The sequence below is a fragment of the Ciona robusta genome, chromosome 10, assembly GCF_009617815.1.
Source record: "Ciona robusta chromosome 10, ASM961781v2".
NCBI classification, from domain to species: Eukaryota; Metazoa; Chordata; class Ascidiacea; order Phlebobranchia; family Cionidae; genus Ciona; species Ciona robusta.
In genome coordinates, this window is record NC_143244.1 from 1,649,446 (window position 1) to 1,675,546 (window position 26,101).

The 26,101-nt window shown below is 41.5% G+C and overlaps 1 protein-coding gene across 1 annotated transcript; it reads left to right on the forward strand.

Annotated features, from left to right (window-relative positions):
• On the forward strand, nucleotides 1–25,932 carry LOC149729405 (uncharacterized). Its single transcript, XM_089886446.1, has 16 exons — nucleotides 1–4,578; nucleotides 5,105–5,318; nucleotides 16,661–16,787; nucleotides 17,162–17,263; nucleotides 17,532–17,655; nucleotides 18,292–18,402; nucleotides 18,482–18,576; nucleotides 19,039–19,274; nucleotides 19,591–19,710; nucleotides 20,022–20,126; nucleotides 20,393–20,503; nucleotides 20,689–20,809; nucleotides 21,008–21,231; nucleotides 21,509–21,577; nucleotides 21,965–22,026; nucleotides 23,380–25,932. The coding sequence occupies exons 1-16, from the start codon at nucleotides 4,119–4,121 to the stop codon at nucleotides 24,939–24,941; spliced, it is 3,843 nt and encodes a 1,280-aa protein (XP_089742572.1). The 5' UTR covers nucleotides 1–4,118; the 3' UTR covers nucleotides 24,942–25,932.
• The last annotated feature ends 169 nt before the right edge of the window (nucleotides 25,933–26,101 follow it).

The following is a 26,101-nucleotide window of genomic DNA, read 5'->3' on the forward strand; positions in this document are numbered from 1 at the left end:
GCGTTTTTAATACGTGGCTGGCAGGTTAGGTATAGATTAACTAGAGGTTTATTTACATAAGGTTGGCTGTGAACAGCAGATGGTATAAAGTCTGTTCAGGTAAGGCAAGGTTAATGGTTCCTTATTTGTATATACTGGTGTTCAATCTATTGCCAGGAACTGTATTAATCCCAAAACTGCACGTACACAGTATAGCAGATGTCTAGAGTCTAGTTTCGTAGTATATTACTGGGGGGTAGAATGGATACCGTTTGCGGCTAAATCAAATATTTTCTGATCGAGTTTTTAACGATTATCAACGCCTTTTGCAGTCGTAACGACACGGTTATATTTATGTAAATATTCTTTGCTTTTTACCAAATCGGACGATATTAGAATGAAAACCGAGACCATTCTACCCCAACGTACTATATTACACAACAGTGAAAGGGAAGTAGTAAATATGCAGACATATGTTGTGGTAATGTCGTTTCAGTTGATTTGCGTATTGCCCAGACGTATAGACAGGTTAGTGTGTGTGGGTGGTACAAGGGAAACTACGCTAATAGTTCTCTGTGTTTAGTTAAGAGATCCATACAGGTTTTGAAACTATAATCGAAAACGTATTAACTACTACTTGAGTAGTTGTCTTATGTTCGTAGGCGGATTCGTAATTCATAATTCGGTCACTTCAGTGTCGTTTTAAATAAATGTTTCGCTAATTATATTAGAACGCCACGTAACTCTACGAATCCGGAAAATTTGATACTCATCTGTTATTATACGGCTATTGGGCTCTGGCGGGCGCGCGAGTGCTGAATACAATCAGTTACTTTGTTCTAGATTTTGCGCCTCGTTCAGCGGTTATTCTATCCCGCTGCTTTGGCATTTGAGAAAGATTTAAAATTCTCGCTGCAAATTTGTGTAAAAATACCACGGGTCTGCTTTTGAGGGCTCGAGGCGAAATGCAGATAGCAATCATTGTTCTATTCTTTGCCTGTCATGGAAACGGAAAGCCATAGTATGTACAGCGATTAAGTTGTCACCAACGCAGTAAACATAACGTAAACTTCATTTTTATCTCCTTGAATACAGTACAATAGATTGAATGAATAAAAACGACGGAGAAAAGTTTAGCAACAAAACGTGTCAATTAAAAAGCGTGGTTGCAAAACCCGAGATAGGATAAGCTCTCAGTGAGATGTAGTTATTTAAAAGTAAATACCGTGCAAATTGATTAAAAACCGTGGCTGCTAAACCCAAGTAACAATAACTCACAATGAGTTGTAGTTCAGCGTATGCTTTATAAGGTGTATGTGGTACCGTGTAAATTGATTAAAAGTCGTGGGTGCTAAACCCAAGTTAAAACGTCACTATTGTATTTAAGTATATTGCTGGTGCCTTTATAAAGAAAGTGTGTAGCAGAAGGCGTTGTTTAATTTGTGCAAATGCAGATGGTATTGATTTATTGATCCACCCTTCGTTTACTCAGATCCTCCGTCAGCGCAAAACTATAACACTTGCGAAGATCAATATAAACGGTGACGTCATTATATCACCTTTTCTCTGTCGCCAATACTTTGTTATTACAGCTCGGGTAATACTAAGCGTCAAACCACAATGACGTCTTGAGGCAATGTCGCATACGCCGGCACAGGTGCCTGGCTTCGTGGAAGCACCGACTACTTCCTCTCGCATGGAGAATTCCGTATCAGTAATTCAGCCACGCTTATAAAATATTCACCAGCCATCCGCACCCGGCAGACTTTTACTGTCCGCGGAGACCTGTTCCCCTTAAACCGCCTCCCCGCAATGCCATCTTAATCAGAGACGCGCCCAACTCCCCAAACGCCTGGCTTATAGTCAGGTGCAAGCGACTTCCTCCACGGCATTACTCGTAAGGTCCATTGCCATAATCATGAAAGTCACTTCACCGAACAACTTCCGTGGCTGCATTGGAATTAGCTTCGTACCGTGAGAATCGCATTGCTTTCCCGTTGTAACTTTCTCGTTCTCTTACTCGACATTCTGCTTCTCCTTTGCGCTTGATTACGTAGGTACCACGTGTGCTAGCGTGAGCAGGAAAATGACGTAAGCAAGCGCAATTATAGCCCGCTGTATTTGAAGTTACAGGATCATTAAAATAATCGTTGGCTCCGCTCTTTGTCGGTTGCTGTAATAAGCCTGAATTTTCCCTTGGATCGATTCGTATTGACATTGTAGCACTTCCACGCTGCGGCAGTTCGCCTATGCTGTGTGTCTGTTTCAAAGGCTTACAAATAGTTGTGAAAGGATCTATTGTGACATGATTTTCAAGCGGATTGTCGCACATCGGTGTAAATTCTCACCTTCGCGGGATCTGAAGGCACGCAACTCCGGGGTAAAGCGTGTGAAGATTTCTTTTGATTAGGATTTTCGAATTGGTCTGTAAGGCGGCTCAGTAGCCTGATCTGTGCGTTTGATTTCTCATATTAATCCTTAAAAAATATGCGAGTCCTGGGTATAGTGGCCTAACGAGTTCTGAAGAACCTCTTAGTAACCCCGCGTCGGATTATTACGGCAGGCCATTGTTTTAGGCGGAAACCGACCCGCATTTTTCAATGCCAGTAAAGACACCTGGCCAAATATCAATACTAAGTCGATGGCCCGACCCCTGGGTTAGAGAGAGCATGTTGGGACTTTATAGCGTGCGAACCGAAGTCTAATCGTAATCCATAAAAATTCCGTTTACTGAAGCAGCATCCGTTTTGCTGGCCACCCGACCGACACCGGAATAAACTAGAAGCGCAATCACCACGTTCATTGTGACATCACAATGCCTGCTTACGCGATGCAACGTACAATCATCGCATCACAATAGGACGCGTATAATCTACCTGGCTCGCGCTAAATTGAATAGCTGAAATATCCGAATTTTAACCTCAGAAATTCCGGTGGTGAAGTAAATTGTAAACCAATGGGACACAGCCGTGAAAGTGGGAGAGATCGCCGTGTGGCCATCGGCTAGCGAGGCTGCCTATTTACGATTCTGTACCTTTATAACACCGGGCCTCGGTTGAAAACTTGGCTTTCGACACACGGGTTTTACATACTTCCCACGAAGAGTCATAGCTTTAAGTCCCAGGTTACTTTGGGTTGAAAACCTGTCGCGGATTTAGTCACTTAAAATATCGTTAGCTATGCCACTCGCCCCAGGATACGGATGTTTTAAACTTGCCACAATTCGTGATACGTATGTGTGGCAACAAAACCGACGAAAAGCTTCGCGATTTTGGCGAACTTTCCCTGTTATGAGAGATCTGATTTCGGCTGGCGGTTTTCGTCGTGAAATTCTAGCGCCGCGGAGTCACCGGAGAGGGTTTTAGGGATTTCTGACCTTTCAAAGAATTTATGAATTTTTGGCTGCAATGCACGGGTATTGGAACTCAGGTTTATTCGAGTCGTGTGGCTTGTATTGCGTTGGACCGGCTTGCCAGCTGCTGATGTGAACAAGGGGCACTTCTCACATGTTGCAGGTCGTGATTTTTGACCCGATAACGCAATAAATAGAATCGCTTTCGGTCAAGAACATTGCGACTGACTGGTGTTATATTTTTGCCTTTCATGCGTAATTCATGTTTCTGATTCTCCCATCCTATTCATCGCTTTAGTCTCACGCTTTGCCTTTTTCTCTTCGCCAACATGTAGTTTAAAAATCCACAGTCTGCGGTAGAGTGTTCGCCACTCGGTCGAGTGAATGCTTCCAGGAACAGCAAGACAGTGGGATGAAGATCAGGCTGTGTGAATGCAGCATTAAACAAACTGTGGCGCTAAGACTGTTGCAAATATTGACTTATAGTACGGATGAATGGCTTAGAATAATTGTTATTTAGGGTAGAATTAGATTGTGACGGTTCACACGAGTGCACTGCGGCCTAGATAAGCCACAGTATACAAACATACGTGTGTGCAGCATTCCTGGTGGTATTTCTTAGAAAGGCATTCTGTTTTTTCAGGTGTTTGAAAATTTATGTAGAAATCTGCTATAAATTATTATCCGTTCTGAAAGCGGTTTTGTGTCTCATTTTGTTCTCTGGAAAGGATTTTAAAAACTGCGCACTTTGACGGATTATTCGAAACAACGATTTGCGTTCTTCGCCATGACGATGAACGAATGTACGAACACAGTTGAAGAAATTGCTGGGCTTCGGAGGACCCGTGGTGTCACCGTTTTATGCTCGGGATCCGTGCAAGAAGACGCCGAACTTCAGCTCTTAATTTCCGGCCAAACTTCCGAATCGGGCCGATGTCCCTGTAACCACAGCTCGCCAATGCGGCGGCGAGTCCAGCTGCCCGATAAAGTCAACTCCGGCGACGACACCTCGTCAAGTTCCCTTCAATTAAGTTATTCCAGGAGCTTGGGCGAGGGATCAACGCTAAGTCGATCAATCCGTTTGAGATTATCGTCACTTTCACGACCGGTTCAATCACGTTCGCCGCTAACGAGCGTAGGATTGCAATACCTGACGACAGTCCTCCTTCTATTAATAGCTTTTCCATGCTCCAAAGTTGTAGCAAGCCACTCCATTTACGCTAAAGTGCCACTGACAAGAACCGACGGTAACATTTTGATAAATACTTTCTATATAGTAGATTGGGTGTATGTTTTTATATCGCTTCATTTGGTCATACAAAAATAATATTTACAGAGGTAAACAACCGTATTCTAATGACTCTAAAAATGTATTGGTATTGATAGTTGTTAAAAATAGCCTAAAAGTATGGAATAATATTTGCTAACGGTATCCATGGTACCCCACAGCAGTATACAGTATATATGAGAGTGTCAGTTATAAAGTTTATACAATGCATTCTGCCAAAGGCTGTCCGCTTTTGTTCTGGACCACCAGATGTTATTATAATTTGTTCTGCATTAACCCAATTCACGTGTTCCGCCTTTTAATTAGTGCGACACTTGCCAAAACGCATCTGTCTAGTTAAAAACGAAATCTGGCGAAAAGCAATACATTTTATATAGGTAAATACGTAAAGTACGTGTTTTTACCAGAACAGCTATTTACTACCATGCATGTAGCACAACAACAGAGAAATCATCGCATTCTAACACAATACTTTTATACCGCAGTTACTAACACTCATGAAGGATACCGGACGTTTTCCGGCCGTGGTCCTATCCATGCTTCCCCACACGCAAGGCCCAATGTCGGAGTACAGCCCAGCAGGTTGTCTACACGATCCTTCCACCGCTTGAGAAGCACCCCGCCTTTAGATTTCCAGAAGCTTAAAGTGATCAAACGCTGGGACGAATTTACCACCGATGTCCTTCTAGTTAGCGGGAGGTAAGAACCGGTTTATACTTGATCTATCCGGCTATTACCCTCTCAAACCTACAACAATTGGCCAGTGTTAAGGGTTAGACCGTGACGCTCGCTTTTGGGTGATATTACTGGACCGTTGCGGTTGCCTCTAATCCGTATTTACCCACGAAATCGAGCGAAGCAAAGTCTTTTATTTGATTCGATAGAACTCGGCGCGTTTTGGTGTTTCCGGTGTCCCAGTCAGGAGTTAGAAATGAAAATTAAAATCATTGTTTTGTCCCATTCAAAACCGGCGTTATTTCACCGGTCGATAAATGACGTCATTGCTTGTGAAGTGCACATCAATTTGGTGACTTGCAGAAAAGCACCTGGTCATTGTGTGTGTTGCTGCCAAAGTATGACGAAACTATGTCTGTCATCTGCCGCCTATAAAAACTCGAAGTTTGCTTCGCCACCTCGGTACAATAGAAAGCATTATCCATGTTTACGTTTGCTTTTAAAAACAAACACCTTTCGGTTGCTTTAGCGTAGAACATTACCCGACGAAAACACTTAAGACAACCGCAGCCGTGCCCGGCGTCAATTCGTTTCTGTTGTTGCGTAGAATGGACGTGAGACTCGTTAATGGTCAATTACAAAGCGGCATTCAGCACGGAGCAAAGCTGGCCTGTGAACCAGAACTTTTTTCCCATGCCTCGTTTTCCCCTTTGGGGTTAGGGGCAGATGCTCCGTGCGTAGTAACTCGGGCATCTTGGAGACATTTTTCTCCTTCGTTTCGTCTGTCAGTGCAAAAACATCTAGAATGACGTTGTTTATGACGTCATAGTCCACTCGACGGAGATAAACGCGAAATAAAGTCGCGGTATTATTACGTAACCATCAACAGTGCTTGAGCAAAGCTTGCTGTTATGGGCGGTGGTCAAGTCGCGTCTTCTGTGATACCATAAAAACAACTATGACGTAACAGCGGAAGGTCTTAACAGCGAAATCGGCCGTGATATTTAAATTCGAGATTTTATCTTTCAAAACGTGCAGCGACCGCTCGAATTTTGACCGAGCCAAGTTAATACTTAACTCCCCAATAGACCTCTAGTCGTTCGGTTTTATGTTGAATACATTAACGTAAGAACGCTCGGATATCTAGTTAATGATTTCTAACCACAAGCTACTAATATTCCTTATCGGTATCGTAGTTACAGTTGCGGGTATGCGTAGTACCGAACCGTTGCTACCTTGTGTGCCCTTTCTATACACAAGGGACACGATAGTGACTCCGTATATGGCCGAGGCTGCTTAATGTGGATTTTACTAATAATGTAACTTGATATCGGAGTTACCTTGGGTCGAAAACGGCGACTGTTTCGCGGATATGGCTTGCATTCAAGTCGCTTAACAGCTGAAGTATACCGCTATGGTGTGTCTAGTTTCTAACTCTACACTTCTGTGTCAATGCAAACTCATTTAAAGATTAAATTGACCGTTATGGGCAATTTATGTTTTCTGTGCTGGTTTTAGCGCAGTAGGTCCCGCACCTGTGTCTATTTTACTGCCCGCCTAAAATACGACCAAGGCATAAACTGGACGAAGGATTTGCAGGCTGTTTTATGGCAACCAAAGCCGGTTTATGTCGTTGACCTTTTCAGCGTCTCACTAACTTTATCGTTGCTTGAGTCGGAAATTGTTTCGTTACAATAGAAACCAAAATCTCATTTCCAACTTAGCCATAAAACTTTCCCGTGTCGAATCGGGAAATTTGGATATTTTATTATTTAGCTTGTTAAACCTCGAAGGTCTATCAACAGTGGTCTTCCGTTAGCATTGTGACGTAGCCACCACCCACTGTGACGCCATATTGATCATACAATTGCATTACCACTCTTGCTTAATTAAAACGCTTCGTCCATAATTGCCCCGAGCTCCTACGCGCGTGCCACCCACGGTGTGCCAACCGTCGTTGCTCAACGTCGAAAAGTTACGACTCCTTGCTAAAGTACCGGTCGCCACAATCTGCAGGTCTATTGAGACGAAACGATAACAGCACTTGTGCGTGGCATCGTTATCGGATTAGGAATCCCGCACTACATCTACAAGTGTCAGTTTTACGTCATGCGTCTAATTCCATACGTCAGTCGTCCCCTATACCACACCAATGCGTTAGACCTCCTCTAATACATTATATACCCCCTTACCACTAACATTCATAATTCGCCCTCTTATTTTTCATAAACCCAAATGCATAGCGCAATTTCATTTACCGGTTCGGATTCTTGGTTAAAGTACCCCTGGTTTAGACGGATTTGTGTATTCAACATGCACACAACACTTAACAGCGGCCGAATTCCTTAACAAAACAAGTATTCGTAAACATTCCATCGTATACAGTCATATAGTCAAACAGACGCGATCAAAATACTTGAGATACTTCTAATGCAAAGCTGGGGTAAATACCAACAAGTTCTGGTGTTTCGCCATCATGATCCTCAAATTGCAAGCTTTAATTCGTGGGTGGTTTGACTTTTTTAATCAAAGTTACATCCTAACGAAAATAAATACCTCGCTTAACCAATGTTCTGGCAATCGCCCAGATTGGCTCTAAGGCCTGTCACGTGAGGTTGTTTGACCAATCAATGTTTAGCGGAGTTTAGGAAGGCAAGGATTGGTGGTAATCGGCTTAACATGTACAAATACGAAGCCCTAATCCGCATAAGCTTAAGCGGCCTCATTAACCTTTTAATTAGGACCGCAGCATTAAAACATATGTTGGTGATTAAGGGGTTACCTATTCGTGGTTGGGGTTTGTTTCCCATCCCATGAAAGCAGGTGTCGTAAGCGATCTTGTTTTGCTAATTGTTCGTAGCCAGCGATCAAGGGTATTAGATATCACTCGAATATTATGCACTGCCCGCAACCGCTAATGACATTCACCAGGGCTGCTAAGGTTTGTGTTTTTAGCGTTCTCTCGTGCTGTGGTTGACTGGTAGAATGGCGAGATAAAACGAGCTTTTGTGCGCGTAAGAAACCGCGTTTTTTCTTTGCACAATAGGCATATTATCGTCTGTTACTTTTAAAGTCATATTCCAATTATCTCTTCGCCGTTGTAGGTGCTATAAACAAGCAGGCCACAAATTACCGAAACTGTCCTAGGTTTAATGACGTTGTATTCCTTTAAAGTTGGTTTCTCGCCTCCGGTAAAGAGCAAACTTGAGCTGCACGTAGCCTGAGGTGTTTAATGCGAAGAAGAATTTTCACATTTCTGCAAACGTGGGGAATGTTGCCAAAACATGGCGTCTAATATCCGGTATCTTGTTTGCATCAGATTCGAACTTCGCGTTAATCTTGGCAAGTTACAGATCGCGGCATTTGCGCGGCCGACGATTTAAGCCACAAATGCGCACTTACAATCCATAACTGCCACTCCACACTATACCGCATGCAAAATAACGGATATTCATTTCCGATGACTAGAACGAAATGTAGCAAAGTAATACAAGTTTGATTTTGATTGACAGCAAATCAAATAAAAGTCGTCCGGAAGTTTTAGCCACCCGGCTTCCCACCAAACAGCCACTTAACACTTGTTTCCATATCAGTAAGACACTGCGGGCCACACATACCTTGCCACTCACTGTTGTATACATTGCCACACGCCTAGTAAGATACCCCTATTGCTTGTGTACAATACAGAGCAACTATAAGTGTCGCTTATACAGAACACCCGGATGTTATTCCACCATCGATAAAACGCAGACCATCCCCATTTAAACATGCCACACAATGTTTCACGATTGCCTCTATCGTATGCTACAATGTTTCTCCACATTGCCACAGTACATACAAAAGCAACAGTCCTCTATAGATATTAAGATACACAGACTTTCGCTTGATATTCTGGAGATATATCGCATATAACCCGATTGCTGTGTACAGTATTATATTGCGAATTCGGAAGTGCCTTTATATTCAGTTGTAAGCATTGATGTCATAGCAATAATATTTAGTCCAATGAATTGACACGTTATTTATAAAGCCAGGAACCCTAGACGTCACTACCGTTTCATTTTATTCATTCAATACATCATCGCGGCGACGCTAGGATAATCTTACTCATTCATACCGCATCAAATATATGGCATATATTTAGACAAGTTATCACGCTTGTAATCCAAAAAATAACACAACTGCCTCGTGCTTTACGTCATGAGTGGTCCAAACAATCCACACTTCTAGGTTTGCAAACAAAGGCAGAGTGTTCCCATCCAGTTGCCCGTGTGGTCTGTAATAAAACGCCACCGTCGTAACCTTGTTGACCAGTTGCAGCCACCCGTATCATTAAGCCTTCCTGTTGTGTTATTCTTGCCTTCAAGGTCGGCTGAAGTTCTTATAAGACAGTTTCAATTTAGTTATCAACGCATAATTTCCCACCAAAGGCGAAACATGTACAAGCATCATCAGTCATACCGACTTCCGACATCTAATCAAATCTATATTAAACCCAATGTTTGTGTTGTTTTCCTTAGTGGATTGGAACCACAACTATTAGCATTGTCAAGGGCTTAATCCGCAAAGGAAGTCTTTGTTTTAAACCACAAATGTCCGGCCTGTCGGTCCTTTTTGTCAAGCGTATCGGTCGTTTTCCTTTACACCAACTGTAACATGTACAGTTTAACTATAATGGTTAGACTGTTTCTTACTACATCCGGCAACGGGCGACAGGTGTGCTGTTTTGTAAATTTTGTAAATGGTTTCCACTGTACAAAGAGATACATGAATTCAAAGTAAAAAAGAATTGGTAATTAGGAAGTAGTACCGTTTGGGATTTGCGAAAATCAATTTATTGATTGCTTTCCTACTGTTCACGTTGTATTGATCGCACTGTTGCAGTGTAAGAGCAAAGTTTAGGTTACTGGGCTTTAGTTTTCTCCATTATGTGCTTAAACTAACATGTCTGGTCTCATGTATTCTTAAAGGCGTTATACCGTGGCTAAAAAGAGCGAAAAATCCGCATTTATGTTTGCAGTACCCCCTGTACTGTGGTACTCTTGCGTACAAAAATCTCTCGATTATAGGCTTATAGGCCTGCATGTCAGTTCAGTATAGAGTGCCTTTAAATACTTCATGACCCAATCATGCAACGTCATTACTGACCTGTTGATAGAGCATTATCACGCAACAATAGGCTGTATGACGTCGATACTTTAAACCTTTAATCAGAATATTATAACAGATTACATCCGTTTTAGTAAATCATTTTTCCTAGAGAAATTTTATTCTTGTTTACGCTTTCTTTTCAGGCCTGTACATTGTATACGAAGCTATAAGCTAACTAGTCTCGTTTAATCGGCTCTGATAGGATTTTAATTTCCATTTTCAGTGATGATATAGCTATTATGTGTAATAAGATTATCTTAATACGGACGACTACTGTTTAAACAGGTTGTTTTGCGGTTAGGAACTTATAAAAGTTATTACGTAACGTCGCATGGTGTATGGATATACGTAAGTTACCGCAGTTAAACGTAACCTTTAGTGTGCAAACCCATATACCATAACTTCCGCTCGGAAATAGATACGGTGACATATGTACGGTCTAGCAAACCCATTTTACGCCGCAGTGACAATTTTGGTCCAATAATAACCTTGCAGACAAGGGGTCCTTTATAGCGACATTTCCTTTGTATAAAGTTTGGGGGCCGTGGCTTTTTGTGGGCGATCTTACTTAAATTCACTCAATTTTAAAAACAGTTGGTCCGTGCAGCAAAGAGTTCAAAGCGATCATTGAGCCGTTTAAAATAACCACTCGACCATTGCGAGAGTTTACTTGGCAAAGTCACCGTTTGAAGTTTTGCTTTTGCATTCTTAAGCTGGTGCATTCTTAAGAGCCAAGGTACTTTCTTTTAGCAAAACTCGTTTATCTCATTTCAGGATCACTGGCCTTGTACAAGAAGATACGGGCCTAGTTATTAGTCAGCCTACCGGTCAACCCACCCTAAACTAAGCCGTAAGCGCTGCCGTTTTACGCGGGATGTTTTAAACGTATATCCGGTGGATTTATAGTTGTTTAAAACGAACAAATTACGTTTCGTTGCTGCTCTGTTGGTGGCATAAACGTACATGGTTTAAAATTGTTTTTATGTCCCTTAACCGACACGGGAAAAATGTTCATTGGCGAATGTTTGTATAATTTGTTTGTTGTTTCCTGTTGTCTGTTTTAAATTAGGTCAGGGTGGTACATGTTTTTATTGAATAAAGGATATTCAAAGAATTATATACACGTATTCTTTGCGACTCTTTTCTCTCACCACCACAGCAATATACAAGTTGTTTTTACCTTTTCTCAGTAGAGATTGCACACGGTGGCGAAGATCATATCAAAGTAGTAAGCCTACAGCAAACGGGAGTTGATGTCTTGTAAAATTTGTTGTGAAAATCCTGTCAGGCTGACAGGTGTGCTCGTGCTGCTAGATTAGCAATGCCGTCACAGATCACAGCCTGAATTAACCGGAGTCTAATCAAGCGTGCCGCTTCTAAATGATTCGCATTGTGCTTTAACTACACCTCGGGTATGGTATTACTTGACAACATACTTTGCTCGTATCGCTCTTTTGGTTAACGCCATTATATAATGGTCTGATGGCAGCGCCCGCTTTAGGGTTGAGAGTTTTCCATCAAAATTGACGAGTGTTGGACTGTGTGCGTCACATAACGACCACTGGGTTTGCTCTGTCAACAAGTGTAGAAATATATCGTCTCAATGATTGGATTCAGCTTTAAAGTTTGAAAAACAATCACGGCCACGCCTAATACCAATTCAGCGCTGGCCTTTGAAGCGCCTGGTTTAAATCTTGAGGGTGAATCATGGTGTACTTATTCTAAGCGAGCACTTTTGTACGGAATTCCCGATATTGTAAACGAAAAGCGATCAACGAACGGCTTATCACGAGTTTTGTTTGTTGCCCGCTCGGGTCTTTGGCTCTGGCCATCGTCACAATCTTTTGTGGAGAAGGGACACAACGATTAGTAATCGCCAGAAGATTATCATAATAGCCAGCGATAATTCGACTTCGCGCATGCCGTTAGCTCAATGTGCCTGACACATATTTACGTTGGTCGGGACTTTACAAGTGATCGGCAGATACCTTCTTTCGTTGACCCCGTTTTCGAAGTCCAAGGTACGAAACATAATATGAGATTAATTACACGATGCAGTATAACCAACCATGCGGTGATATAGTGTGTTTATACTGTCAACTTCAAGTGAATTGTCAAACCGACTGTATTGAAAACAAAGCGTGTACTGAAGCGCATAGTTTTTCAGCGGGTTAAGGTGTACAGACGGCCTAATAAGGCAAGATGCATTGGTACTGTCTATTATTAGTTCACAATAAGGTCCCGCGTTTGCTCGCCGCGTGAGTAGGCGACCCTGCAAAGCTCGGTAAATAAATAAGCAGGAATTTTCGTTCGTTTCCAACACACCCGCAGCCATGCGTGACGCCAGCAGCGGATTATTTACGTCACAATGCCATTTTCGCGCAGGTTTTTCCGCAGTTAAGTTGTAACGCAACTTTGCGGGTATACGTATACACGTTATGGCGTGATCTCTGCTCTATTCAAATCTCTACATCTAAACGACTTTTATCTCAAAAGCGGGTAAAAAAACCTACATTTTCCCCGCAATTTTATATCCAAGGCACGAGCCGTTTTTTCTGCATGTAATATCCAGGTGGTTACGTAACTTTCTATGTATAGCTTCCGTTCTATAATAGTTTACGTAACGTCACTTCGCACCACCGGGTCTCAAATAAAAATATGTGCGACCAGAAAGTGAATTTCTACCGTAGCACATCGGGTGAGTGTAAACATAAGACGCGTCGTCAAAATAAAGCAAGTTATTTTGCTTTAAAATGTCAGGACCACCTGTTCGGAACTTTCCTTTTTCGTCACTTTGTTTTGGGTCCAAAAAGCGGCCATTCACGATCCTGGTTCAATCATCGTTTCAACTCTTAACAAATTACGTAAAATCTAAAGTCCATTGCACACCTTATAAATCTCATACACTTGAAGTGTACACTCCCTACAATACGTCATTATTGTATCGATGTGTGAGTCAAAAAGCGGCGAGAGACAAACCCCTATTGTGAAATGGAGGTAAACAAATTACCGCGATTATCTGACATTATAGCGGATTTCTATGGATTCAAATCCATCAGAGAAGAGGCACTGTGATGTCATAGTGGCGAAAATAAACTGGAAAGTATAGCGTATGGTGATTGGTAGTGCGTGAGAGTTGGAGAGGCCACTCAAAAGGTAATTTAGTGTCTCACGACCACCGTTTCCGCTCCTTGCCCGCCGCCGGCCACTATAAGCCGCTGCTTTTGGACAACAAAGCCGGGTCCGCGTCATTGCTCTCTTGTCGATGCTAAGCGTGTTATAATTGTCACAACATCTTTCTAGACTCGCGGTCGACGAGTTTTAAATCAATGGTGGCTTAAGCTTGATAACTGCGTCATTAGTTCAAGCTTAGAGTGCGATGTTCGCCACGAAAAAGTCCTCAAGAGCGTAATTGCCAAATTAGACGCTTCCGTAAGGTATCCACAGTGCGCGGAAATTCCTTTACCGATCCTGTAGCGTTCATCTATCACTGCTGTATTGTTCAACCGTCCATGATCCCGATTCGTCCACTAATCGTTTCCGTCCTACCGCCCCAGGCAGATACCAACACGGTATACATACTGCTTGTCGATTAATTTCTATTATATTGCTGTTAACGCGTGTACCCGCTAATAGCGAGCTTGGCAACGAGCTCGTCCAGCCGGCAATTGCGGAACAGAAGGTACGATCTATTACACTTCAAACGAGCAAATGCACGTACCCTGTTCCGGATAATTAATCCCGTAACTGCTGGAACGTTGCAGGGCTTATACGAGCAAAAACCCTTCTTATTTCATTAGCATAGTTTACTACTGGACCACGTAGCTTGCAATGCGGTCTATTCAGCCTACAACATTGTTACGTATTACTGGAACCCTAGGCACGCCGTAATCCGTGTTTAAAAGACTTATTTTTAGGGCGTGTTGCGCTTCTGCAAGGAGCTAAAGGTAATAAAATATCCCACTTCGCCTGCTCGTTTTGGATCCAAAATTTGCTGCTGCTTTTCCCCATTTATCTTTCTATTGTTGGCACTTGAAAACGCTTCCTCTCTGCGTATCGAATGTCGGCACCCCCACACCAGGGATAGCAAGAGACAACGGCGTTTTTTGGCATGCATTTTAAGCAGCTGAATCGTGTGCATTCCCCACACGCATAGAGTTTTAGATGCTCGTGTTTGTTCAGCTAATCCAGTCGTCCATGTGGCTAACTGTGTGGAGCATTTCTCCAAACACCGAAAGGTCATTTAGGCCGTGAAAATGCAGCTCATTCCTCACAGTGCTTAATCATTACCATACCTGATATCAGCCGCAGTCTTGTAATTAGACATACAGTGGGAGCGCCTGTCGCTTAAGCTTCCCGTATTTAAACAAAGTGGCGAATTAACAGAGCTCCGCTATATATACTCTGGAATCTCACTACCGTTATGTATTGGTGTAAGTTACAGCAGGAATGTGTATACATTTCGCCTATCTTTCATAAATCGTTACAACACCCCTCACGACCGTGGTAATATTCCAATGGTTACAAGCTCGTTTATTTCTCGCAGCGGTCTTTCAAATTAACGAGACAGCTTCGTTCCGTAATCTTAATTATGTCTAGACTTTTGCTCTATGGACTTCACGTGCATGGGTCGCTGTGACGGGAATGTATAAGTTTTACAATGCATGTTATTATGCCCGGCGGTTCATATGCGCTTGTAGATGCTTATTAATTACAAGCTTGACCATCGTAAGCTCCGAATATTTGGATTTAAACCAGAAATAAACCGATCATTATTCATATAGAACAGAAATCGGTCTTCTTCGAAGAATAGAGATGGCTACGGAATGATAATAGCTTTTAAAGCTGAGTTTTAGTTGTCTTATTCACCTCATAATTGGCGGGCATCGTAAACATCTTTTGTGCTGAATTCAGCTAAAAAAGCTATCTCGTCCGTGTGTTACAATACCACCTATGTTAGTTTTCCGGCTGTCTGTTTATTTTTAAACTGGAATGAATAATTTCGTCTTCGGCTGGCGTATCATAACACTACGCGTTGTTCTCTGTCACAAAGACCGGTGCTATTTATAAAGACGTTTCTATTGCAACAAAACGAACCAGCGTCAATGTACTATGACAATAATAGAGGTACGGAGGCAGTGGAGCTGTTACCTACACTGCCTGCTTTTCAAGGCAGAAAGGCAAAGCATCTCAATCTGGTACGCGGTGTCGTTTGATGACTATCCATTATATAAACTAGAAAGCCGCATTGACCTATTGTTCAGTTTTGGATGATTGCCGGTGCCTTGCCTTCGGTTTTAGTTGCCTTTTGTCACAAAACCTAATTAGGAGTGTATCGGGCTTTTGCAGCTTTCCGGACGGATGTCTTCAATTGTGTCCTTTCGTGGCGGAAGTCTATGCACTTAGCCACGCGTGTGCTCACATAAACAAAGTTTCTATTCACTAGACGACCAGTAAACGTCAGCGCTGACCTACTAGTTGCCCGGTAGCGTAACCTGCACCACGAACGGTGTGAAATGGATAAGAGATACACGCTATCTTGTGTAAAATTGCAACATACGAACAATGCTTAGCATGTGTGTTAGGTTGAGCGAGCCTGAGGCAGGAATTCACAAACTTTAACTTCATTGTATTATCAACGGCACGCAAAACGTACTTGAACTGCAGGACGTTCTGTTTTTAGAAACTTATTAAAGTTAAATGATGTGTGTCTCTCTCATAAAGCTAGTATTCATTGCAACGGTGATGGAATTTTTGTGAAAGCTTTCGGCTGCGTATTCTGTCGACCCTCGTATTTGTGTTTCGCTTGAACCCCTAGATCCATGGGTTTATGACGTATGAAAGCCATTGTTATCGCATAGTGCATGAGCGGTACTTGACCGCTTAGTTTGTTCAGCGAAGTTATTACGCCCCCGGAGTTCGGCAGTTCAACCCGCATTTACTATTAGCCCCATTTGCAAACTACTCGGCGGTTAAACACTCGGGTATTTTGGGAAAACGCATCATCGTTTACAAACTGCTGAATAACGCCGGGGGAAAGTACATGATGTTATTCATTTTAGCGGCTGATTTCTACTTTTAAAATGATTTCTACTTTTATGGCCCTCTTGCGCAATAAGGCCAGTAAATCACTCGCATGCATTATAGAACGACCCCATATGACTTAACCCCCCTTTGCGTAATTGGCACATAAATAATTCAACCTCTGTCCACAGCAACTACGTCTATATGATCAACGCTTCCCAAACATCAACGTCGGGTGAGATCAGCTACCTTGAACGACTCCAATGGACATCTAATCCCAACTCGAGCTCGACATGCATCGACGTCGGGAAACAGGAAGTAAGTCTCTCAAAATTTCCGGGATAACATTTAACTTAATTTCAGAGCAATTTGATATTATTTCAAACGAAAAATAGAACTTGGCCCAACGTGTTACATACTTCCTTGTTTCTTAATATAATGTTATAATGCTGCGTGCGTGATGCTCATCATGTGTGCTATGAATGAATGAATGGATGAATGCGATTATTTATCCTCTCATCACAGGGCAACGACAGTCTTTATAACACGGATTGTCCGTTTCATACACCTTAAGTTACCGCACATGTAACTTTGTGAATAATACTTTTATTGGATTTTTCATTAAGTAACTTATGCATGGTACAGCGTGCTTAACCGGGTCGTGTATTTAACAATTGTTTCCCCGCATATAGTACGAATGCAAGAACTTTATCCGTGTGGTCGAGCTTCGGCAAGACAATACTCTTTATGTGTGTGGCACAAACTCTTACGAACCAAAGTGCAGAATCTACACAGTAAGTCGAGACTCTTGTAGTGTAAACGTAGAACCGAAACTATAGGCCTCACTCACCCAACCTATTGCGTTAAATCAAACACACATTGTTTTGCATTCACGTTACCCTCCTTTACCAAAGGTTAAGGGGTATTTAAAGTATACAGCTAAATAAACCATTCCCAACTTTACACGTATCAATCATTGTACGTTTAGAGCTAGACGAATTTATATTTCATGAAGTAAAATATCAGGTTACACTTGTTTAAATCAATCAATTTATTTTGCAGCGAGCACAGTTTGCTGCCGCTACACCACACAACTCCCCATACACCAGTGAAGAAATGTGTAACGAGCAATGCGGCTGCCCACAAAACCCAGTCACAACCAGTGTGGCTTTGTACACCAACACATGTAAGTAATTTCTTAATTTGAATAAATGTGAAACTTGTTTAAAAGTGAAACTTGTTTTATTCTTCTACCGCCGTGTTTGATTGCATACAATGTGTGAATAAAAATGTAACTTATTATCCGTGCGTAGTGGGACAACTACACGAATGTTCTGTTTTATACACATGTCCGCTTACGAGTTACAACATATGTAACTTCTATCTTTATCCTCCTTTCTTCGTAACTTGGTTATCTACTAAGCAGTTGTAGTTGCTCGGAAAACGCTATGAAAATCCGCTCAACGGCTGTATGGGTTATAGACATCCGTAATCTCCGTTTGCATAACATTTAGTCACCCAGCAACGGTAGCCAAGCAGCTAGGATACTGGTTTGTAACTCGACCGCATACGAGTTGAGGGGTGCCAGAGTGTGTGTAATTATTACCGGACACGGTTAACTTGCGTGTGAACTCTTGCTTCTGTGGGAAAGGTTGTCACAGCTTGAGCATAACATGGGCGGTTACGTAATTATCTCCTTTAGACTTCGCCCGCTTGACAGCAATAGCAGATTTGTTTGTTGGCTAATAAAACAGATCTGAATTTCCCAAAAGGTTGCGTCTTTATTTCGGGCGTGGGTTTAAATGGATATTTCCTTTCGCAGCTCGCGGTTTCAAGATGTTCTCCGCTGCAGTGACTGACTTCATGGGCAAGCGTTCATACCTCGTACGAAGCGGCAACCCGTCGTTGAAGAGTGTACACAAGTGGCTGAATGGTGAGAAACTCTCCCGTTTTATTTACGTGACTCGCTCAATACGATTAGGTTAATAACACGATGTTGTTTACTCTTACAGACCCGTCCTTTGTCAAGCTAATTGAGTACGGCGAAAAGGTTTATCTCTTCTTTCGCGAAATCCCCACCAGCGTCGAAACGGGCGCTGATCATCTGGTAAGCAGATAAAGAACAATACGTGATAACGCACTTCACCACAACAACCCTAGGCTGCCGTTTTATTGCCCTTAACTGCGACTCGGCGGAAATTGGCCGCACAAACAACCACTGTTCAATTTCGCGCTGTTTTGTCGCTGCTGTTGTTTATGTCGCTACCGCATCGTTACGTCATACTCGATGACAAGCGGCTATAAACTGTAGGATCACATAATAACCGACGCCGTGACAAAGTGGTTAGCGCGCCTTAAGCCTAAAAATTGTTCAAGGTGGAATGCTGCTTCCTTTATAGACGTGTGTGTCCTTAAAAACAAACACCCCGAAATAATCACCTATTAAGTTACACACATTGTAACTTATAATCAGGGCGTATAAAAACCTAACACCCACGTTATAACGACTGTGGTTGCCTCGACACGCGAGGATAAATAAGTTGCATTCATTCATTGCCTTTTCCCCTAGACCACATGGTCAAGAGTCGCACAAGTATGTAAAGACGACATGGGCGGCACAACTGTACTTCGATACCAATGGACGACCTTCTTAAAGGCTCGACTGACATGTTCAACGCAAGGAACAACCAGCAGACAAGAAGTATTTCATTTCAACAATTTGACGTCAGTTTCTGACGTCACACGTATCACCGGTAGTGACGGAAGACCCACTGACGTCATCTTCGCAACTTTTACCACACCTTGGTAAGATAAACACCTTGAAAAATTTTGTGATATTGAATTGCTGGGCATTTCGCATTTCCTAATGTGAGAGGCATTTTTATTATGTGGCCTGATCAATTAAAATTACAGATTCATATATAAAATTTAAATATTTCGTGACAATTAATACCATTTTCCACTGTGACTTTACCTATATAGGCGACAAATTAGCGAATATTATGTTTGATATTCGAGAGTATAAACCTCTATATTAACCTCAAAATTCCATGGCAATTAACTCGAGTTACCTGCTGACCAAAGTAAGCGAGTAATTAACGTTTATTCTGTTTGATGATAGGGAGTGGAGTGACATCTCAATGTCAGCGGTTTGTGTTTATTCCATTCAAGATGATATCGCGAGGTTATTCGATGAAGGACATTTTATGGAGGAACAACAGCTAAGATCGAACCCTGACATGTAAGTATTATACCACTATGTTGCACAATTAAGGCGTTCATTGATTGGAATAATCTGCTTAAAAATTAGATTTTTTGACGTGTTTCTCTTACAAAAATTAGTGCAACCTTAATAACCCGATTTTGCTCATTGGCAAAAATGTTAAAATGTCTTTTTTTTGTTGTCTTACCCTGCGATATTCCCGCCTTATCCTTCCACACTCTATAAATAAGAGCAATCTGAGCCCATCCTTTGAAAGCTTAAATACTTGAAATACACACGCCACTGTGAACCACCATTACACTGCAATGTTACAACTTGTAATTCGACAGGACCTCGCCCATGCAATCCGGCCGCAGAGTCCCCCCGCCCATTAACACTGTCATCAAGAAGATTCCATTACCCAAAGTAGATGAACCCGTTGCCAGACCAACTAGGTAAGCTACTCTAAAGATGTCCAGTATTATAAAGATTCCTGTGCTTTATTTTATGTCCATGCTGCATTTCTGCACTCAAAGGGTTTACTTTAAAGTAATAGCACAAGCATTTGGTAGCCCTATGGAACTCAATGAAATTTTCGTACATAGCAACCATAATAAAACGAGGGAACGTTTCTATTTCACTTCCCTGCAAAACCGATTTACGAACCCTAGTTAACACACCACTATACAATATCAGAGATAACATATTTCAAATTGCTCAGATGCAATGCTGGGGTATCCAACGAAGCCGAGTACTTTGCCAAGGCTCACCAGATCATGTACGAGTCTGTACAACCACGTTATGGCTTGCCCATCTTTGTTACAGAGTCAAAGTAAGTGATTTCCTGTAATACCCGTAAAAAGTGACAAGTTCTGTATAAAGTACAATAAAGGTTAAAAAAGCAAAGTTTTTTTTAACCTTTAATATAACACTGATATAAAACTTATCAGCTGCGTAAAGCCTTATTTGTCAGTACATCGTATACCCTTTAGATGTTAATTCTGTATATTTTCTTAGCGTAAGATTGACGCAAATCGCTTTGGACGAGAATGCCGGTAGCAGTGAGACAATGATGTTGTATGCTGGGACAGAAGATGGGAAAATGCTTCGAATTCGACCACGACTTGCAACTACTGAGGTCGGTATATCAAAGCAACAACAATTTAACATAATTGGAAAGTTGTTAAACTCGTTTCGGCAGCAAATGCTTGGTTCTTGAACCCCACTACGTAATCAAAACCTAGTTAGACTGTTTACAGAACAAAGAAGCGTTTTATCTATCATCGCATCTGGATGCTTAGCAATAATTTACCTTAACGTAATTTTTAAATTTCAGGGCCCGAAATCTGTCCTGATTGAAGAGATGAATGTAGCCGACCAGTCGACATGCGCCAGTACAACTTCATGTGGTGTTAGAGCATTACATATTTCCCATCCTGAATTACCGGCGAATGTCTCACCAGACCTGGACGCGAACCCGAAACCCTCTGCGTTCATTGCCTTCACCGACAAAATGATACAAGTTCCTCTTACGAAGTGCGACCGCTATCCCAATGCCGCGTAAGTATAGGTCCTCATACGCCAGTGTTTTCTGTTTTAAGGTACCAACCACCCACTATACAACTGTTAAACATAAATATATAGGTTGGGGCAAGACGGTATAAAAACGTATCCTAACGACGTAAAGAGCGTTGTTAATTGTTAGAAATAAAATTAGAAAATATTGGATATTATGTGATAACGGTATCTATCGTATCACACATTGCTTTGGGTATGCTGTTTTGAGTATACCCCTCTCTACCACCGGCCACCGCTATAACAGCTTTTGTTTCTTCAGGTGCTGTAACTTCGATCCAGAGTGCGGATGGATTCGTAGCAAGTGTGAATCCAGAGACTCCCAAAACTCGTAAGTCAAATAGAGCAAACCATCCATATACCGTGATATCGTGAGCATGTCGTAAATTACGAAACTTCGTGGTGGTATCTCCGTATTAAGCTTGCCGCCCATGATCGTAAAAGTGATGAAAACTTACATAATATAATGGCATTTAGGATATTTATAGGCGTACCAGCACCTAATTATTTCCCATGTTTTTGTAGCATGGAAGTATTCTCTATAACTTTCAAAATAGGCTTTAAATAAGGTTTACAGCAGCAGCCACTAATTATGTAAATATGAAATATACGAAGTACAAGTCATACTATTTCAATTCAAGATATAGCTTTACAACAGCACAATTAGATGTAACTGTTTGCCAACAGTTCTTGGTATCTAAACTTCTCTTTAACACAGGAATGTACTCCCTCGAATCTCTGATCAGATACCTTCGAATTGCCAAAAGCAGCCTGTTGTCGGTACGTTTGTATCTCCTATTTCGTATAAAGCAGCTCCTTATCTTAACCGGTCTCAGATTAAATCTCTGATTAGTAACTGTATGTGCATGCTCTATTGCTCGGCCATTATAACTTGATATAGAAGTCTGATAGCTTATTGGTATGTGGTATTAAATATAGTGCGGCTTTAACACAACAGTGCATGTATTGAGTCCTGGCCATCCTTTCAACACAACAGTTCTAATTCACGGTCAAATATATCAAGAACAAGTTTCATTCATCATGGTATACAAGCATGAACGACACGCATGTCTCTTTTTATTCATATAACTGCATGATAACTTCACACACAGTTTTCTTCGCTTTCGGTGCCGAATGTGGTGTTTAATCGTTTAACCACAGCAACTAAAAACAGAGCAAATCAAATAACTTAGACCCAAAAATTGTGGCGCAAACTTATGCACGGGCTTTTCAATCATACTCCCAATTATCGTAACTTTAAAACGTCTACCCAAAACTTAACGTTATTTGTTCATTATAGCTCTAAAGCGCGTTACATGGATACGCAGAACGAATCGCCGTAACGCTCAAACCGCCGTCATTTTCATTTAGCGGCGGCATGACGCGGTCAAAGCTGTAGTTCAATAGACAACGTTAAAGTTAGGCATGAAATACTACAAGGAATTATAGGCCATGTCATATCACGTTAGGTCTCTTCCAACCACGCTATGCGAGTCTTCTCACTGCCTGCTCTGCCTCAAACCGGTGCCATCTCCTTAACCCCAAGCACCAGGTATGCGCTAACCAACTACTAACTCAACCTTAGGCCTACATGGCGAAACTGAGCAAATACACAGGGGCTACAACAAGCATCGGTAACCGCCTGCAAAATGCATTAAAATGAAAACCCGTTATGTAATGTTGACGGTCAAGGTGCATTTGCTCGGTTTCTCCTTACAGTTAGAAAACAGCCAAATGAACAAAATTGAGGAAACAGCCATCTGCAGGTTGAGTAGTTGGTATACCTATCTTAGTTGAGTTCTAAATAGCGTTAGATATTATTGCATGAGTTTGGATTTTACCCTCTTGGTGTGACGGTGGTTGGAGATAAATAAGGAATACCCAGAGAATACCAAAGTGAAGGACATAACAGGAATTTAAATAGACAGGAAGGTACAGACAGCGAAACATGAGTGTATTATCAATGGTGTGCAAAAGGTGGTTTTAAAAATTGGGGTGAGGTTTGCATGCCTGAGCATAAGCCTTAGTTTTACTAATCAATTTTTTCTGTAATTTTCCATTAAGTTTTGATAATTTGTCACACAACGATTACTTACTAAGCCAACAACCTTCAAGTCTTATATTTTATTGCAGAACCCTGTAACGAATCTACAATGAACCCAGCCCTCATTGCTGCAATCTGTAACTGCAACAGATCGGTAACAGGAAGGCAACGACATGGCTGCAGAAACCATAATCATCGGAATACAAGAAACGACCAACCTATAAGATGTAGACATAATACTCGACCATCATCACGATCCCCTGTGGTGTCAAAGACAGGAGACCATAACGAGTTGAACCAATTCTTTGTGGATAGAGTTCTTCCAACAGTCGGGGATAACTTTCGCGACACGTTAAACTCGTTGCAACACAACCAAAAGGTAGCATTACTTAACCAACTTCAAGAGGCCTTAACAATGACAACGAAACTTGTGCTACGGAACCACAGACAAGAGTATTGTCTTCCATCTCCAGCAGTTAACAGTCTCACCCACACATATCCTCTTCTACTGCGTGAAATTGAGCTTTGGCACAGCATCGCGTACAAGAAAATGACAAAGGAAGGTATACCAAAGGTGTGTTGGTCTGGTCGACCTAAGAAAAACTGCAACGCAAGGATTAGTTTCAGCGTCCCGCTTGCCCCAACATTGTGGGAACCTCTAACGGCGCTAATGACCAACTTTAGTGCTCAATGCGATCCCGTTACACCGGTAGCTACTCCCGATACACCAACGACTGGATGCGCACCTGTTCCTGGTGTAGATTCATGCAAGAATGCGATTGGATCAAACAGTCCACACTGTCTACCAAAGCAATGCAAGTTTAGTCGCTACGCCATCGACGTAAAAGCTTTCTTTCGCCATGCGAACGACAGTCGTAATTTTCTGACGGACGGATATCAGCCACTATGGAAACCAGTGAATGTAACAGTGTCAAACTACCAAGCAGTGAGACGACATTTGGAAGTTGATGTCAGTGATACAAACGACTTTTACATCCAGTATTCCCCAGTTGCTGAGAAAGTAAAAATCATGTTTCATTACATTCCAGCTCTTCATTGTAACCCTAGCGATCCAGATTGCACGGGAAACCTAAAAGTTTGCAATGCGGGAGTGGAAAGAACTTTGGCATCATGGTTTAACGTCCTCATGAAACAGTTAAGACCTTCTGACAGGCCTTGCTCAGCTCAGATTCAAGCAGCTGGAACTCTCAGAGGATCTCAAGCTCAGTATAGAGACCGCAGATCATTTAACAATGAAGTAAAAACCTCAATTCCACAAAGATGCAAATACATTAAGAAAAAAGTGGCCAAAATATCCACCAAGTTATGGTCCCAGATTGGAAAAAGAGCTCGAAAAAGAGGTGGAGACTATGATGATATTGCTTCAAGAAGAATAGCCTTCTATGACATAGAAGAGGTTAAAAGGTTCTTTGACAACGACTGCTCATTTGAAGAGCGTTCTCACCAGCACCAAACTATGAGTACACAGAAAAGGCGGAATCGTATTAATGTAAAAGTAGGATTAGTTGTTTCAGCGGATATGCCCTTCATAATTGAGCGGCAGCCGGGAAACAGGAAATCAAAAAAGGTGAAGCTGAGATTTTTCACCCGAATTCTTCCCTCCACTGAGGGAACTTCTCGCTCTTCTTAGAGAAATCACTATCTTGCTTCATTTACATCACTGATGTCTATACCAACCTTGTTCTTGTGACAGATTCTACTAACTCTCATGTTTCTTTTATTTGTATTCAATTTTTCTATTGTTTAATTTATTTTTCACCGCTGTTAACTTGACTGCTAAGTTCCATTGCTTTATTTTCGACAGTGTTCTGTTGACATGCTATGGTAAAACATAAGCTGTACAGAACAACTGTCTTGGCACTGTGACTAACTTGTACTTTTGCATTTTAATTCCTTTGCTAACTTTACTGGGAGTAACATGAAAAGACTAGCAGCACCTTTCGTTACACCACAACAGTATTCATAAAGTTACGGTCTTTATGAAACAATTCTACCTCAGTCTTTTTCACCAAAAAATTATCTGAGACAAGACCTGTTTTAAGTGCTTTATCTCTTGTAGACCTAAACAGATATTTCTATAACACCAAGTAAACTGCAGTATATATATTTGTTGCTCATCTTGCTTATTGCAGCTAAATGTGTTTAACACAATAGAGATCCCATTTAAACCCTTTTGGGCAAAGGCAAGGTGGATTATTTTGCCAGTATTTTCTTATTTTTTTCCAACTTGCCAAGAATTTATTCGTTACCTCCAATTTTGATGCAGCGCCTTTTTATAATACTTATGCCTGTTCCTTGCTTGTACTGAAAATAAATGTATTACACAAACAAGCATAAAATTATATCACCATTTAACAAAACTACATCATAAATACGATCAAAATTCTTCCTTACACCCCTAGTGCCCCTTTCATAGCAGTCAGTTTTTCAGTGCATTGTTATTTACGTATCACAGCGTTTTCACATATACGTCGTCTTTTTGTATCTTTTCTCAGCTTTATTTAACTCTGTTATTGCCTCGTAAAACCGTCAAGTATTTCATGTCATTTTTCATTCATTGGTCCGTTATTGCGCTTCCATTTGTTCACTTCATTTTAAATAAAACAAAATTATCAAACAAATGTATTTTTACTTTTCCGAAAATCAATTTTATGGGTAAAGGTCTTTCAATACAGATCCCGGGGTAAAGGTTTACATAGTAACTCATATAGAATGGATTAGAGTATAAGAAATCATAGTTTGTGATAGTTTGGTTGCCAACACTTTGTCACAACAGCATTTCATGTTGTA

Bases quoted from the DNA above. Each gene is read 5' to 3' on its own strand.
- LOC149729405 (XM_089886446.1), top strand. From the start codon at position 4,119: ATGACGATGAACGAATGTACGAACACAGTTGAAGAAATTGCTGGGCTT. The intron at 5,319-16,660 runs GTAAGAACCGGT...CTCTGTCCACAG, and splicing joins GTCCTTCTAGTTAGCGGGAG to CAACTACGTCTATATGATCA. The intron at 18,403-18,481 runs GTGAGAAACTCT...TTACTCTTACAG, and splicing joins TGTACACAAGTGGCTGAATG to ACCCGTCCTTTGTCAAGCTA.